The 15,624-nt window shown below is 38.1% G+C and overlaps 1 protein-coding gene across 11 annotated transcripts in view; it reads right to left on the bottom strand.

Moving 5' to 3' along the window:
• The window catches only part of CDKL5 (cyclin dependent kinase like 5), a 209,039-nt gene that overhangs the window by 123,077 nt on the left and 70,338 nt on the right, over positions 1-15,624 (bottom strand). For all 11 annotated transcript variants that reach the window (XM_034949844.2, XM_055106646.1, XM_055106649.1 and 8 more), the window contains 2 exons: positions 4,829-5,054; positions 1,148-1,182 (listed from right to left, as the gene is read on the bottom strand). In XM_034949844.2, coding sequence (XP_034805735.1) covers positions 1,148-1,182; positions 4,829-4,892 — 99 coding nt within the window. In that variant the 5' untranslated portion in view covers positions 4,893-5,054. The remainder of the gene's footprint in view (positions 1-1,147; positions 1,183-4,828; positions 5,055-15,624) is intronic.

The following is a 15,624-nucleotide window of genomic DNA, read 5'->3' as shown; positions in this document are numbered from 1 at the left end:
GGTAATCAACTATAGCCAGTAATCATAATCTACACTATTATCCCAAGTTCTAGCTCATACCCAAACACCTACCTTATTACCCTTCAAAATCTGGATTCAAATGCATCAAGCAATCTAAGTTAATGGGTCTACATGAAAAATAATTTTTAAAAAAACTCTTTGCTCATAAGTACTTGAACATAAATTAAATCTGTCACTGCCCTGCCTTCTTATTCCTGTCCCACCACCTTTTCTCTTCTCCCATTAGGCAGCTTTTCACTTATACAGTCATGCATCACTTAATGACAAGAATACATTCTGAAAAATATGTCATTAGGTGATTTTTATCACTGTGCAAACATCATAGAGTGTACTTACACAAACCTAGATGGTATAGCCTACTACACATCTAGGCTACATGGTATAGCCTATTGTTCCAAGGCTACAAACCTGTATAGCATGTTACCTTACTGAGTACCATAGTCAATGATAAGTATTTGTGTATCTGAAAATGTTTTTTATCTAAACAAAAAATACCATATCATAATCTTACGGGACCACCATCATACATGCTGTCCACTGTTGATCTAAATGTCATTATGAGGTGCACGGCATAGGTCAGTTGAAAAAAAAAAATAGCACGTGATTGCTGAGAACTAAGGACTACCCAACCATGATCAAGCTTATCTAAAAGTAGTCTCTTTCTGGCAGCATTCACATATTAATTCCACTTCATTAAACAACATCCTCATAACCAGAGTTTTAATTACAGGTTGAGCATCCCTAATTCAAAAATCCAAAATGCTCCAAAATCCAAAACTTTGAGTACTGATATGATGCCACAAGTGGAAAATTCCACATGTAAGTATTTAAACTTTGTTTTAGGCAAAAACTTAAAATATTGCATAAAATTACCTTCAAGCTATATGTATTAAGTATATATGAAACATAAATGAATTTTGTGTCTAGCCTTGGGTCCCATCCCCAAGGTATCTCATTACATATATGGAAATATTCCAAAATCCAAAAAAATCCAAAACATTTCTGGTCTCAAGCATTTCAGATAAGGAATGCTCAACCTGTACATGCCCACACGCAAAGACCACTACATTAGTTTCAAAACAGTTAAACATATACAGATATTTCTTTTTAAAAATAATGTACTTGCCTTGTGTCTGCATTTAAGTACAACTCCATAGGCTCCTATAATAAAAAGAAGTAAACAATCAAGGGCACGCATACAAACTACAAAGCTCTGCTATATTGACATTGCTTCTCAGTGTTATAACAATGACTACTAAAGTGACAAGATTCTATAGTGATAATGCAATAATGAGCCACATACAAATGGAACATACTTTATTATACATTTATTATAAATCAAGAGTATAGACAAGTCATTTCTTCCAACAAGTATTTTTAAATGTTTCTTTTTAAAGAAAATTTCACTGGCGATACGTTTAAATGTAGGGTTACACATTTATGAAGACAAGATTTGGTCTCAAGAACTTTGAGAATAAAGGAAAATTAACTCAGAAGATTCTGTGGAACTTAAAACTTAAGAGCTAAGCCAGGCACAGGGGCTCACGCCTATAATCCCAGCACTTTGGGAGGCCGAGGCTGGCAGATCACCTGAGGTCAGGAGTTCGGGACCAGCCTGGCCAACATGGTAAAAACCCATCTCTACTAAAAATACAAAAATTAGTTGGGTATAGTTGCAGGTGCCTGTAATCCCAGCTACTCAGGAGGCTGAGGCAGGAGAATCGTTTGAACCCAGGAGGCAGAGGTTGCAGTAGTCCAGATCGCGCCATTGCACTCCAGCCTGGGCAACAGAGCAAGACTCCATCTCGAAAACAAACAAACAAACACTCGAAAACAAACAAACAAACAAACAAAAAAACCTTAAGAGCTAATGACATCCCAATAGTAAGCTCAAGCACAGAGCCCACCAAATACATTATCTGTTCTAGAAGACATTAAAATCTTCCTCTAGGATACTGAAATGCCCCTCTTTTTTTTTTTTCTGTTTTGTTTTTTAAGTTTTTTTTGTAGAGACATGGTCTCACTATGTTGCCCAGGCTGGTCTCAAACTCCTGGCCTCAAGCAATCCTCCCACCTCAGCCTCCCAAAGTGCTGGGATTATAGGCATGCACCACCACACCCAGCTGAATGTCTCTCCTGACTGGCAAGGTAGTCCAGGCCTCAGTATTCCAATTAATAGCTAGTAGGATTTGCTACCTTTTGCCATAAATAAAGACTCAGTTCATGCACAAAGGCGACAAGCACTCCCACTGTCTTTGGTGTATTTCAACAAGTAACTACCTTTGGGGTTACTTATCCTATTATCTAGGCAATAGACTTCTTCCTTAGAAGTAGGACAGAGTTGACAGCAAAGTACTCAGGAAACTGAGGTTAAAATTATAATGTGAAAAATCTAATTAAGAGAATCAAAATGTAATGAATGATAGCTGAGCTTTGCAGAAACATCAAGAACATTAACATTAGCAGACTGGCAAGCCTGCATTCATCTATGAGAAGGGGGCTTCACGGATACAAAATTAGGAAATGTGTCTCCAATACAGTCTATGGGACCTGAACAAGTCTCCCTCACTTTGGTAGAGATGGATGAATCCTATTATCACAGTTAGCATAGAACCAGCCATTATAACCATCTAACTTAACTCCACAATTGCCAGGCAATTGTCCAATTCTAACTGCCTATGCCAGTTTTTCTATGGGGTAAAAAATACACTGTCTAAACTACAAGAATGCAGAGTTTGCTTGACAGGGTGGGTGTGTGTGTGTGTGTGTGTGTGTGTGTGTGTGTGTGTGTGTGTGTGTGTGTGTTTTGAGACAGTCTCGCTCTCTCATCAGGCTGGAGTGCAGTGGCACAAGCTCACTCACTGCAACGTGTGTGTGTGTGTGTGTGTGTGTGTTTTGAGACAGTCTCGCTCTCTCATCAGGCTGGAGTGCAGTGGCACAAGCTCACTCACTGCAACCTCCACCTCCTGGGTTCAAGCGATTCTCCTGCCTCAGCCTCCTGAGTAGCTGGGACTACAGGCGCCCGCCACCACACCCAGCTAATTTTTGTATTTTTAGTAGAGACAGGGTTTCACCATGTTGGCCAAGATGGTCTGGATCTCTTGACCTTGTGATCCGCCACCTCAGCCTCCCAAAGTGCTGGGATTATAGGCATGAGTCACTGTTCCTGGTGACAGATTGTTATATACTTTATATGTATATCCTAGCCAAAAATACATGTGAGGTGCTTTCCAAAGAAAGAAACATACAGCAATGGTAGTTCTGATAACAACTTAAAGTAACATATTCTGATATATATATATAACAGTCTGGTAATTTTGAGCCAATCCCAAAGAAGATGATCACCTATGGCTATACTGAGAAAAACTAGTTATGATCCAGAAAAACTTAGGCCCAGAATCTGGAGCATTCTATCCTTGTTACACCCTATGTGCTAGCCTTCTCCAGTCAGCAGCTTTATTGCATTGGTCTCTAATTCTAATACTTTTGAAAAATAAAATAGGCTATTCCAGAACAGATGGTAGGCAAGACACTGAAGATGAAATTTTTACATAACATCGATGAAGAAATGGAAGAGGAGTTGACTAGTGAAGGAACAAAGACGTATTTGTTTTGTATGGTTTGAATTTCAGACCTTGAAACAAGCATCCAATGATTAAACTCTTTATTTTAATTGTTTCTATGTATTTGAAAGGATTTGCCAACTTTAAAACTTAATAACAGCTTTGCTGTTCACATAGGTGAACTTTTTTAGTCCTTTAGGAATTCAGAGTTTATTTGAAAATTCTGAAATATGAAATTTTTGTAACATATGCTTTAAAGATATAAATGCTAAGAAACCATAATTATAATCACTTATCTTCTGTTAACAGAATCATTTATCAAAATTTCCAAAGTTATCTTTAAGTCTAGAGCAAAAATCACTAAGCAGGAAAAATCAGAAGAAATGATTTTTTTTTAGGAGTCAGTTTATACAAAATGACATCATATTTCATCAAATCAATGGTATATCATTGGTCATGAGCATTATTTTAAGTACTATTAGGAAAGGGAGAATGCTGCCAATTAAACTGTGACATGATACTGATTATAAGATACACCCTGATTTCAGAGATAAAATTGTATGCCTCAGAATTTACAAAACATAGTCTCCCATTTTCAAAGAAACAGAATTTACTTATTTGTTTATTTACCAGGTATTAAGTAAAATTTCACCAACATGGTGAATCCCAGTCTCTACTGAAAATACAAAAATTAGCTGGGCACAGTGGCTCACGCCTGTAATCTCAGGAGGCTGAGGCAGGAGAATCGCTTGAACCCAGGAGGCAGAGGCTGCAGTGAGCCGAGATCATGCCACTGCACTCCAGTCTGGGTAACAGTGAGACTCTGTCTTGAATGAATGAATGAATGAATGAATGAAATTTAAGTTATTCAAAATAAGCCTAGCTGATATAAAAATAAAATGGAACCAAGAAAAAAAATGCAGACTAAGGAACTCATGATTGCTAAAAAAAAAAAAATGAATGAAGGCAAAGACTGTTGTAACACTGGGGCTCTTTTTAAAAGAAAAGGGAAAAAAATCTTTGATTTATTAAACTTTAAAGGGTTTTAAAAAGTCATTAATTTTTTATTGGAGAGTGAGACCCAAATTGTTTAAGAGTAATTTTATTTTTAATATTTTACTCTTAGACACACATGTGAATTGATATAGGTTAAATTAACAGGATCTAATTAGTAACTTTTTGGTGGTAGGAATAACTAACTGTTCATTGCTCAAAACTCAAGGAACGCAAAAATTCCAACTTACCTTCACCTACAACCCCAAGGATCTCAAATTTATTCATCACATTACCAATGTTAGGAATCTTCATGAAGACAAACTCCTCTTTTGATGCAAGCCACAAAACATGGCACCAAAAGAACTTCTCAGAAAGCTGTGCAGTAAGATCCAAAACCGTCTGAAGGAAGAAATTCTCACTGGTTGGTGGGAACTTTCACATATTTGTTCTAATCATGAAGTATTAAATGACTCCCTGAAAAAAACAAACACAATTAAAAGCTGTAAGTTTTATATTTGCAGTACTCTAGTAACCAATCTTACCTTTTTGTATAGTTATTTTTCAATCCATTTTAATGTTTTATACACTTAAAATGAAGAAGAAACCAACAGTAATAGGAGCGAAGAACCCAAAATGGAATGAATACAAACAAACAAATGAACCTCTCTGTATTTGAAATGAATAATATAACCACACTTTTGGGGACAAGGACAAATGAATTAACCACAGCTAACTTTTAAAAACAGCATTTTCACTATCTACTCTCCTAAAGCTAAAAATAAAAAGAATTATAAACAAATACTATATTCTACTTAGCTACCTGCTTTTATACAATGACATGAAACTTGTTTGTGTGTGTTCTAAGATTGGGCAAATAGGTAAATATTCTGTGAATATATTGACCTTGGTTTCTTATTCTCATAAAAGGGAGTAACAAATATAAAAAGGGAGAAGGCTTGGAGTTGGAGTTAACAATATAAGCTCAGTTTTTAATATATAGGAGTATAGACAGATATAAAGGTGTTTGTGTAAATGTGCACTCACATACATATATTTCCTAGCTCTGTCTGCTGAGAAGGCCTAGAAGCAATGATACCCCTATAGCTATGAACACAGCTGGTGCTCTAATAAAAGGAACTAGGGTTCCTTGAAGAAATGGCTGATTCCAAGGGTGGGGCAGGAGAAGGACCATAGGAGCCTAGGGCATATTTTTGTGGTGCCAGAAAGTAAGGAAATGCTCAAAGAATGATAGGGGTACCTCAAAAGGACACAGGAGTCAGACTGATGTGACTCCCACTGGCCTAATCGGGAATATTTGAGCAACAAAGTAAATAAGCACAGTAACAGATTATAACCCATATAATTTTTTTAAAAGTCCTTACTGACATAAATAAATAAATGGGGGAGAAGAGAAAGCTCTTTTGCGAAGTATAATTCCAAATAATAAATGTAGTGATAAAATTAGAAGATCGCCATTTGGCAATCACTCTGGTAATAATTATTTCAAGCAAGTATGATCAATATATGCTAAAACTAGTGGTTGAAAATTTGATGGAAAACAGGATATTATCTAATCTCAAAGTATCTCTCCACAAGATACCTATTAATTACAAGAAGAAAAATAGTAATTTTACACTGAAGAATCCTGCCAGACACCACCTTAATTAAATGATCAAGTTAACGTCATCAATAAGGGGACAAACCAACATTATATGCCCCCTGATAGGATGTATCACATCACCACTTCTGTGGCATTCCTGCCAGAAATGCAAAACCTGAATCTAATCACAAGAAGCAAGAGACAAGCCCAAGCTGAGGGACATTTTACTAAATAATTGGCCCATATTCTTTTAAAATGTCAAGGTCATGAAAGACAAGAAACAACTGAGTAACAAGAAGCGACTATTCCAGATTAAAGAAGATTAAGAGATATGACAATGAAATACATTGCATGATCCTGGATTACATCCTGGACAAGAAAAAGCTTTTGTTCTTTTTTTGCTATGAAGAACAATTGATACAATTCAAATGTTCACAGATTATAGTACTGTTGTCAGTAGTTTTCTAATTTTCATATTAGTACTTCGGTTATATAAAACAATGCTCTCATTTTTAAGAAACAGCACTAAAGTTTTTAAAGGGGCATCATGTTTACAACTTAAACCATTGAGAAAAATTATATGTGTGTATGAGGGAAGAGAAAAAAGACAGAAAGAATGATAAAGCAAATATGATAAAATATTAACACACTTGGAAAATCTAGGTCAAGGGTATAGGAAGTAGGAAATTCTTTGCACTATTTTTGCAATTTTTCTCTAAATCTGAAATATTTTCAAAATAAGCTTTGTTTCAAAAAGCTTATCCCATCTCTAAGAATAACAGTGGTAACAACACAAAATATTGTTTTAAAAGGAAGAAACAAATCTAAACAAGAAGTTCCTTACTGCCTATAAAATCTGAAACTTTTAACAAGAATACCCCATGTGATGTGGGTAAGTATTGTCAAGGAGTGCCCTTCCATACACTGATGGTAGAAATGTAAATTGGTGCAAATTTTCTAAAAAGCAATATATACATAATTAGGTGACTTTAAAATGTGCATATCCTGATAAGGGCATCTGACAAAAACCTACAACAAACATCATTCTTAAATGTGAAGCAGTAGACACAGTCCCTTTAAAACTTAAGAACATGTGCCCAGGCACCATGATTCACGCATATAATCCCAGCACTTTAGGAAGCCAAGGCAGAAGGATCGCTTGAGCCCAGGAATTAGAGACCAGCCTGAGCAACACAGGGAGACCCAGTCTCTACAAAAACAAAAAAAAACAAACAAAAACAAAAAAACCTAGCCTGGTGGGCATGGTTGTGGGAGGCTGAGACGGGAGGATCACTTGAGCCCAGGAGGTCAAAGCTGCAGTGAGCTGTGATTGCGCCACCGGACACTAGCCTGGGCAACAGTGTGAGACCCTGTCTCCACCAAACAAACAAAAACATGACAAGGAGTTCTACTATTAATACTTATTAACATTAGTATTAAACATCCTAGCCAGGCACAGTGGCTCGTGTCCATAATCCCAGCACTTTGGGAGGCTGCTGGGAGGCTGAGGTGGACGGATCACTCACGCTCAGGAATTCAAGACCAGCCTAGGAAATGTGGTGAAACCCTTTCTCTAGAAAAACTACAAAAACTAGCCGGGTGTGGTTGTGCACGCCTGTAGTCCCAGCTACTCTCAGATGGTGAGGAGGGAGGATTGCTTGAGCCCAGGAGGGCGAAGCTGCGGTGAGCCGTGATCGCACCACTGCACTCCAGCCTGGGCAACACCGCAAGACCCTGTCTCAAAAACAAAAACAAAAACAAAAACAAAACAAAAACATCCTTGTGGGTTATAGCTGGCTTAGTAAAATAAGAAACAATAAATGAATAAAATGTATGATTGAAAAGAGGGAAACGAAAACAGAATTTGCATATATTACCTCATAGAAAATTCAAAAGAATTCATAAATTATTGGAATTATTAGTGTTTGGCAAGGTAGCTGAACATAAGCTTAATACACAAATATCAGCAGCATCTGTAAAGAGCATTTGTAAGAAATAGAAAATGCAATTTTTAAAAATCACATTTATAGGCGGGGCACAATGGCTCACGCCTGTAATCACAGCACTTTGGGAGGCTGAGGCAAGCAGACTGCTTGAGCTCACGAGTTCGAGACCAGACTGGGCAACATGGCGAAATCCAGCCTCAACAAAATATATAAAAATTAGCTGCATGTGGCAGAGCATGCCTGTAGTCCCAGCTACTCCAGAGGCTGAGATGGGAGGATGGTTTGAGCCTGGGAAGCGGAGGCTGCAGTAAGCCAAGATTGTGCCATTGCACTCTAGCCTGGACAATAGAGCCAGACCTTGTCTCAAAGAAAAACAAAAACAAACCACATTTACAATAATTTTAAAAAGCACCTAAGATTTAACAAAAGATATTCAAAACCACTTTTCAAATATATATGTAACTTTACTCAAGGACATTAAAAAACACCTAAATAAGTTATCCAAATTTTACAGCTAGGAAGATTCAAAACTATAAAGGTATCAATTCTTTCCATATTGATCTATATAGTCAATGCAATTCCAATCACAATCCCAACAAGGTTTTCTAAAGAATTAAGACAAGCTGATTTTAAAATATATATGGAAGGGCAGAGTTCCAAGTAGAAGCAACACCCTCCTACTACAAGTATGAGCAGCAAAGAATAAGAAAAAGAAAATAGTAAGAAAGATAAGAAAAGTTACAAGAGCACTAGGCTTTGAGGGTAGGATCTGGCAGGATGCCCTACTGAATAGGTTGAGGATTATAATAGAGTGAGGGAAATTAAGACAGGGTGGTTCTGGCACAGATAAATAACCAATAGAACAGATGTGAGAGCCCAGAATAGAACATACTTCAGTATCCCTACAGATTCCTACAGACCTTAAAGAAGTCAGAGTAACTCTTGAAGATAACTCAGACCATGTCACCTCTCATAAACTTCTCATTCAAAACCCTCTAATGGCCTCCCATATCATTAAGAGTGAAAACCAAAATCCACATGAGCCACAGGCCTTGACCTCCCCTCCTGATATCATCTCCTACTAGTCTCTCCCTTGACTAGCTTCACTCCAGCTACACTGACCTCCTTTCGCTATACTTAGCTTAGAAAACTTTAGTTCACTGGAATCAAAAATTTTTTAAGGATTATTCTGATATTTAGAGAAAAAGATGTCACAATTTGAGATGAAATATTTATTAATTCATTAAGCAAATAATTACTGACTGCCTCCCATGTTTTCAGGATAAGACACACAACATAGTGGTAAACAAGACAGGCAAGGTCCTTACCCTCATGGAACTTTACATTTTGCTGGTGGAGAAAAAATACGAGACTATTATCTTGTATTTTGTTATGAAAGAGGGAAAAAGAATGATAGACAGGGAGGGCTTCTCTAAAAAGGTAACATTTGAGCTGAGATGGCAATGACAAGGAGCCAGCTATATGAGGATCTATGTCAGTCACATTCCTGGTAAAAGATGCTCAGAGCATTTCTGAAAACGAATCACTCTTTCATTTTCTACGGCTGGTTTGAAAGAACACTCAGGAAATATTTAAATATTCCACTCTCTGCCAATAATGGTATGGTTCATTTCAAAGGAAACTTGAGATAAAAATTAATCATTCTCACTAAGAAGACCCAAAAAGTTCTGTATATAAGTATTTGTAAAGAACATTTGTGGCCGGGCGTGGTGGCTCACGCCTGTAATCCCAGCACTTTGGGAGGCCAAGGCAGGTAGATGACCTGAGGTCAGGAGTTCGAGACCAGCATGACCAATATGATGAAACCCGATCTCTACTAAAAATACAAAAATTAGCCGGGTATGGTGGTGCGTGCCTGTAGTGCCAGCTACTCGGGAGGCTGAGACAGGAGAATTGCTTGAACCCAGAAGGCAGAGGTTGCAGTAAACCGAGATCTTACTACTGCACTCCTGCCTGGGCGACAGAGCGAGACTGTCTCAAAAAAATTAAAAAAAAATAAAAATTAAAAAAAAAAAAAAACATTTGGTCTCACTATTCTTTGTGGCAGTCAAAACTGAGTAATAAAAACTGGGAATTAGGCCAGGTGAGATGGCTCATGCCTGTAATCCCAGCATTTTGGGAGGCTGAGGAGGGTGAATAACCTGAGGTCAGGAGCTCGAGACCAGCCTGGCCAACATGGTACAACCCCGTCTCTACTAAAAATACAAAAATTAGCCAGGTGCGGTGGCAGGCACCTGTAATCCCAGCTACTCGGGAGACTGAGACAGGAAAATCACTTGAACCCGGGAGGCAGAAGTTGCAGTGAGCTGAGATATTGCCATTGTACTCAAGCCTGGATGACAAGAGTGAAAACTCCGTCTCAAAAACAAAAACAAACAAACAAAAAAACTGGGAATCAGAATGTGAGTGGGGCCGGCTACAGTGGCTCACGCCTGTAATCCTAGCACTTTGGGAGGCTGAGGCAGGCAGACTGCTTAAGGTCAGGGGTTGGAGACCAACCTGGCCAACATGGTGAAACCCCATCTCCAGATAAAATACCAAAAAATTAGCCGGGTGTGATGGTGGGTGCCTGTAGTCCCAGCTACACAGGAGGCTAAGGCACGAGAATTTTTTGAGCTTGGGAGGTGATGGTTGCAGTGAGCCAAGATGACGTCACTGCACTCCAACCTGGGCAACAGAAGGAGACTCGGTCTCAAAACAAATAAAAAAAAAAATAATGATGTGAGTGGATACTTATCTTGGATGTCAAGAATGGTCTTTTAAATACCAGTATTCATACTGAAGAAAAAAATTATGCCATATTGGATTTAGCTGCAATTTTATATGAATATAACTGATTAATCTTTTTTTTTTAAGGCATAAAAACTAAAACGTTTTAGTTCTGGTGATGGCAAACTACATATCTTGGATGAAATGTCCCTTTACAGACAAATACAAATGCTAGAGGGAATACTTTTCAGAAACATCTTAAAAGCTCCAAACACTTAACAAGATTGTGAAGAATTACCTGGCTAAAATCAAAGCAATCAAAGCAAAAGAATAGAATCCAGAGAGATAATCCAAACCACCCAAAACTATTTTAGCTTTTCTGGTATTTGAAGATCCAGAAAATGAGAGAAAAACAGGTTTGCTCTTGAAATCGTTAGAGATCAAGGAACACAAAATTCAAAGTCAAGGGTGTCTCAAAATGAGAAAGTTTGTTAGCAATAATTTATTGTATATTTCAAAATAACTAAAAGAGTGGAATTGGGAGGTTCCTAACACAAAGAAATGATAAATGCTCGAAATGATGGATACCCCAATTACCCTGATCATTACATATTGTATGCCTGTATCAAAATATAACATGTATCCCATAAATATATACAACTATTAAGTAGCTATAATCATTAAAAATAAAATTTTTATAAATAAGGAGAAAGTTTGATAAATCACCACTCACTTGAAGCCAAAACCCCAGGATATACTCCCAGGATAAGAAAAAACAGAAATAAATCAGCCCTTGGACAAACTTGAACTGTAGGTTTATGTCATCTGGGCGATCTAGATAAAATCTTTAAATGTACTTTGGATTAAGGTGGTTCCACATTCAGATTGTTAAAGCCACCAGTTGTCTGGGTGAAACAAAGAAAAAAAGCAACGCTCTGAGGGAAGATGGCATCAACCAGGCCTCACAATACTGCTACAGATAGTTTCTCATTTACAATGTGCAGTACATAATCAAAGATGGCCAAACACGCAAGGTAAGATACCACGAACAAGAACCAATAGAAACAACTGAAAAAGAAAATGATCCCAAAAGACTTTGGGTCAGGGATAGCCTATAAATGATCAGCAATAGCCTACAAAACAACGGTAGGGTTGATGCAATAAAAACCAGACTGGCTGGGTGCAGTGGCTCACGCCTGTAATCCCAGCACTTTAGGAGGCCGAGGCCGAGGCGGGTGGATCACGAGGTCAGGAGATCCAGACCATCCTGGTTAACATGGTGAAACCCTGTCTCTACTGAAAAAAATACAAAAAAATTAGCCGGGCATTGTGGTGGGCGCCTGTAGTCCCAGCTACTCGGGAGGCTGAGGCAGGAGAATGGCATGAACCCGGGAGGCGGAGCTTACAGTGAGCCGAGATCGAGCCACTGCACTCTAGCCTCGGCGACAGAGCGAGACTCCATCTCAAAAAAAAAAAAAAACCAAAGACTGAACATTGTGACAGAACTAAAAGGTCCAAAAGGTGAAAGATCAAACTATAAAAATAAATTAGAATGCTAGATAGAGAGCATAACAAAAAAAGAGAACTAAATGAAAGAGAAAAATATTAGGATAAAGAAGACATTGAACATGTTTTTAAAATTTGACCAAATGAACATATAAACTATAGCAAAGAACTGCAAAATATCTTTTTCTCCTCTCCAAGCACACATACAACATTCACAAAAACTGATCATATGCTAGGCCATAAAGCAATTCAAAATAAATTACAAGGGCCGGGCACAGTGGCTCGGGCCTGTAATCCCAGTATTTTGGGAGGCTGAGGTAGGCAGATAACTTGAGGCCAGGAGTTCGAGACCAGCCTGGTTAACATGGTGAAATCCCGTCTCTACTAAAAACACAAAACTTAGCCAGGTGTGATGACCACGTGCCTGTAGTCCCAGCTACTCAGGAGGCTGAGGCACGAGAATCACAGAGGATGCAGTGAGCCAAATGGCACCACCGCACTCCAGCCTGAGCAACAGAGCAAAACTCCATCTCAAAAATAAATAAATAAATAAAATAAATTACAAGGACTGAAGTAAAAGGATGGTCTCTTTCCACAACTAAAGTTGATCAATCACAAAAGAAGTAGTTAGAAAATAATTCTTATGTTTGGAAATAAATATACTCCCAAAATAATCCGTATGTCAATCAAGGAAGAAAACATAATACACTTAACAATAACAAAAATACAAATCTATAGAAAGAAAACAATGCTTAAAGAGGAAATTGAGAATCTTATATGCATATATCAGAAAATACTAAAAACTGGAAACATGAACTAAGCATCAAACTCAAGAGGCTAAACAAAAGAAACACAAAATGAGCCCAGTGAAAATGTGAAGAAAGAAATGAGTAAGAGCAAAAATTCATGAAACAGAAAACGCAAGTAATAAAAAGATCAGGCTGGGAACCTACAGAACTGTGAGCTAAAAATATATGATGTCTTAACATGGCTAAGCATGTGGTGAGTTATTATGCAACAGAAAACTGATACAACAGCATTGTTTCTTTTATATACAGTTTAAAAACAGGCAAAGCTGAACTATAAACTATATTAAGTATGTACATGTAAGTGGTAACTGTATAAAAAAGTGATCAAGGAAGTGTTTATTGTAAAAAAATCAGGATATTAATTACCTCTAAGGAGGGACTGAGATTGAGAAAAGACTTATGGCAGCCCGGCACTTTGGAAGGCTGAGGCGGAAGGATCACTTAAACCCAGGAGTTTGAGACCAGCCTGGGCAACATAATGAGACCTTGTCTCTACAAAAACTTTTTTTTTTTTTTTTTTAATTAGCTGGGCGTTGGTGGCGAACACCTCTAGTCCCAGCTACTTGGGAGGCTGAAGTGGGAGGATTCCTTGAGCCTAGGTGATCACAGCTGCGGTGAGCCGTGATTGTGCACTGTGCACTGTGCACTGCCTGGATGACAGAGAAAGAAAGGAAAGAAAGGAAGGAAGAAAGGGAAAGAGAAAGGGAAAGGGAAAGGCTAGACAAGACAAGACAACACAACACAACACAGGAGGGGTTCCTGGGGCACTATTTCTATGTCTTGGTTAAATAGACATTCACTTATAATTGTTCATTAGAGTATATACTTATGTTTAATGTATTTCTATGTTGTTATATTCCATTATAAAACAAGCTTTTAAGACCTCAGAATATTTCTGATAATGATTTCATACATAAATAGTTCCTTCGTCATTTATATGGTATTTAAAAATAATTTTTATCAAAGACAAAGCATTGCAGTATCACATTAAACAAGAAAGTTTAACTGTTCTCTCTCTCGGAAGTTCAAGACACCACATAATGCACTATGTTTAGTGCTGGGTATCACAACAACAAAACCAAAAATTGCCAATAACTGATAACCTGGATAGTGACCACTCACCTAAAACCATGCCAGATGAGGAACTGGTAAGGAAACCAGGTGAGTTTGGCCTCAGTGAGAGATGACTGACATCCAAATGTCTGAAGACTTTGGAAAAAATGGAATCGAGCCAGTGATTTATTCCAGGAGACAGAACTAAGTTCAGTAGTAGAAGCAAAAAGGAGACAAATTTCAGCTCAGTAGTGATTGGAACATGTAAACCAAAAATAAAATCCTAAATTAGCCGGGGGTGGTGGCGTATGTCTGCAATCCCAGCTACTCGGGAGGCTGAGGCAGGAGAATTGCTTGAACCCAGGAGGCAGAGGTTACAGTAAGTCGAGATAGCGCCACTGCACTCCAGCCTGGAAAACAGAGCAAGACTCCATCTCAAAAAGAAAAAAAAAAAAAAATCCTAAACCCCCCAGCTGACTGAACAAACTCCTTCTTGGCACCCCAGAGAAACCTGAAAAACTGAATTCCCAGCCAGGAAGAGAGGTCAGACATACCTCGTTATACTCCCTCTTTTTGGATGGCGATCCTAAGACTGGCAAACCAGACACTGTGGCAATAAGATACCAAATTATAAACAACACCTAAGGTCAGGCAAAGCAGGGGTTAAGTCACGCCCTACAAACCATAAAGCCTCATCAGAGATGATTAACCTAGTATAAAGTATAATGTGGCTTACTTTCCAATCTGACTGTGTTATAGCATCACATGACAAATAGCAGACCCTGAAGGCAATCAAAATATTTTACCCCAAAATATATTTCTTTGACATATTTTAAAATAACTGTCACGGGGCCAACAGAATCTCCATTAGTGCAGCCAAGCCTTCCCTTTCTGGGCCTTTCCCCCAACCTAGGAGACATTAACTGAGAGCCTGACACCTTTAAGGTCTGAAAAGAGACATTTACCATCTATTCTCCCTGAAAGCTGCTACCTATGAGGCTTTATCTACATAACAAGAACCTTGGCCTCCACAACCCCCTAATCTTAACTTTAGCATTTCTTTCTACTGACTTCAAGTCTTGTAGAAAAAGCTTAACTCTTTCAACCAACTGCGAATCAGAAAATCCTTTAATCCACCTATGATCCCCCACTACCTTGGCTGAACCAATGTACATCATCCTCCAAGTACTGACTGATGATTTTACCTACAATTCTTCTCTCCCTAAAACATATAAAAGCAGACTGCAATCTGATAGCCTAGGACATATTTTGTCAGGGCTCTTGAGACTGTTCCCCAGACCATGGTCACTCACATTAGCTCAGAATAAACCTCTTTAAAATATTTTACAGAGTTTGGTTTTAACATTAACAAAATGATCAATCATCAATGGTTATTCATT

This window comes from Pan paniscus, chromosome X, assembly GCF_029289425.2.
Source record: "Pan paniscus chromosome X, NHGRI_mPanPan1-v2.0_pri, whole genome shotgun sequence".
NCBI classification, from domain to species: domain Eukaryota; kingdom Metazoa; phylum Chordata; class Mammalia; order Primates; family Hominidae; genus Pan; species Pan paniscus.
The sequence above is the reverse complement of the archived record's forward strand: the minus strand, read 5'-3'. Positions and strand labels throughout refer to the sequence as shown.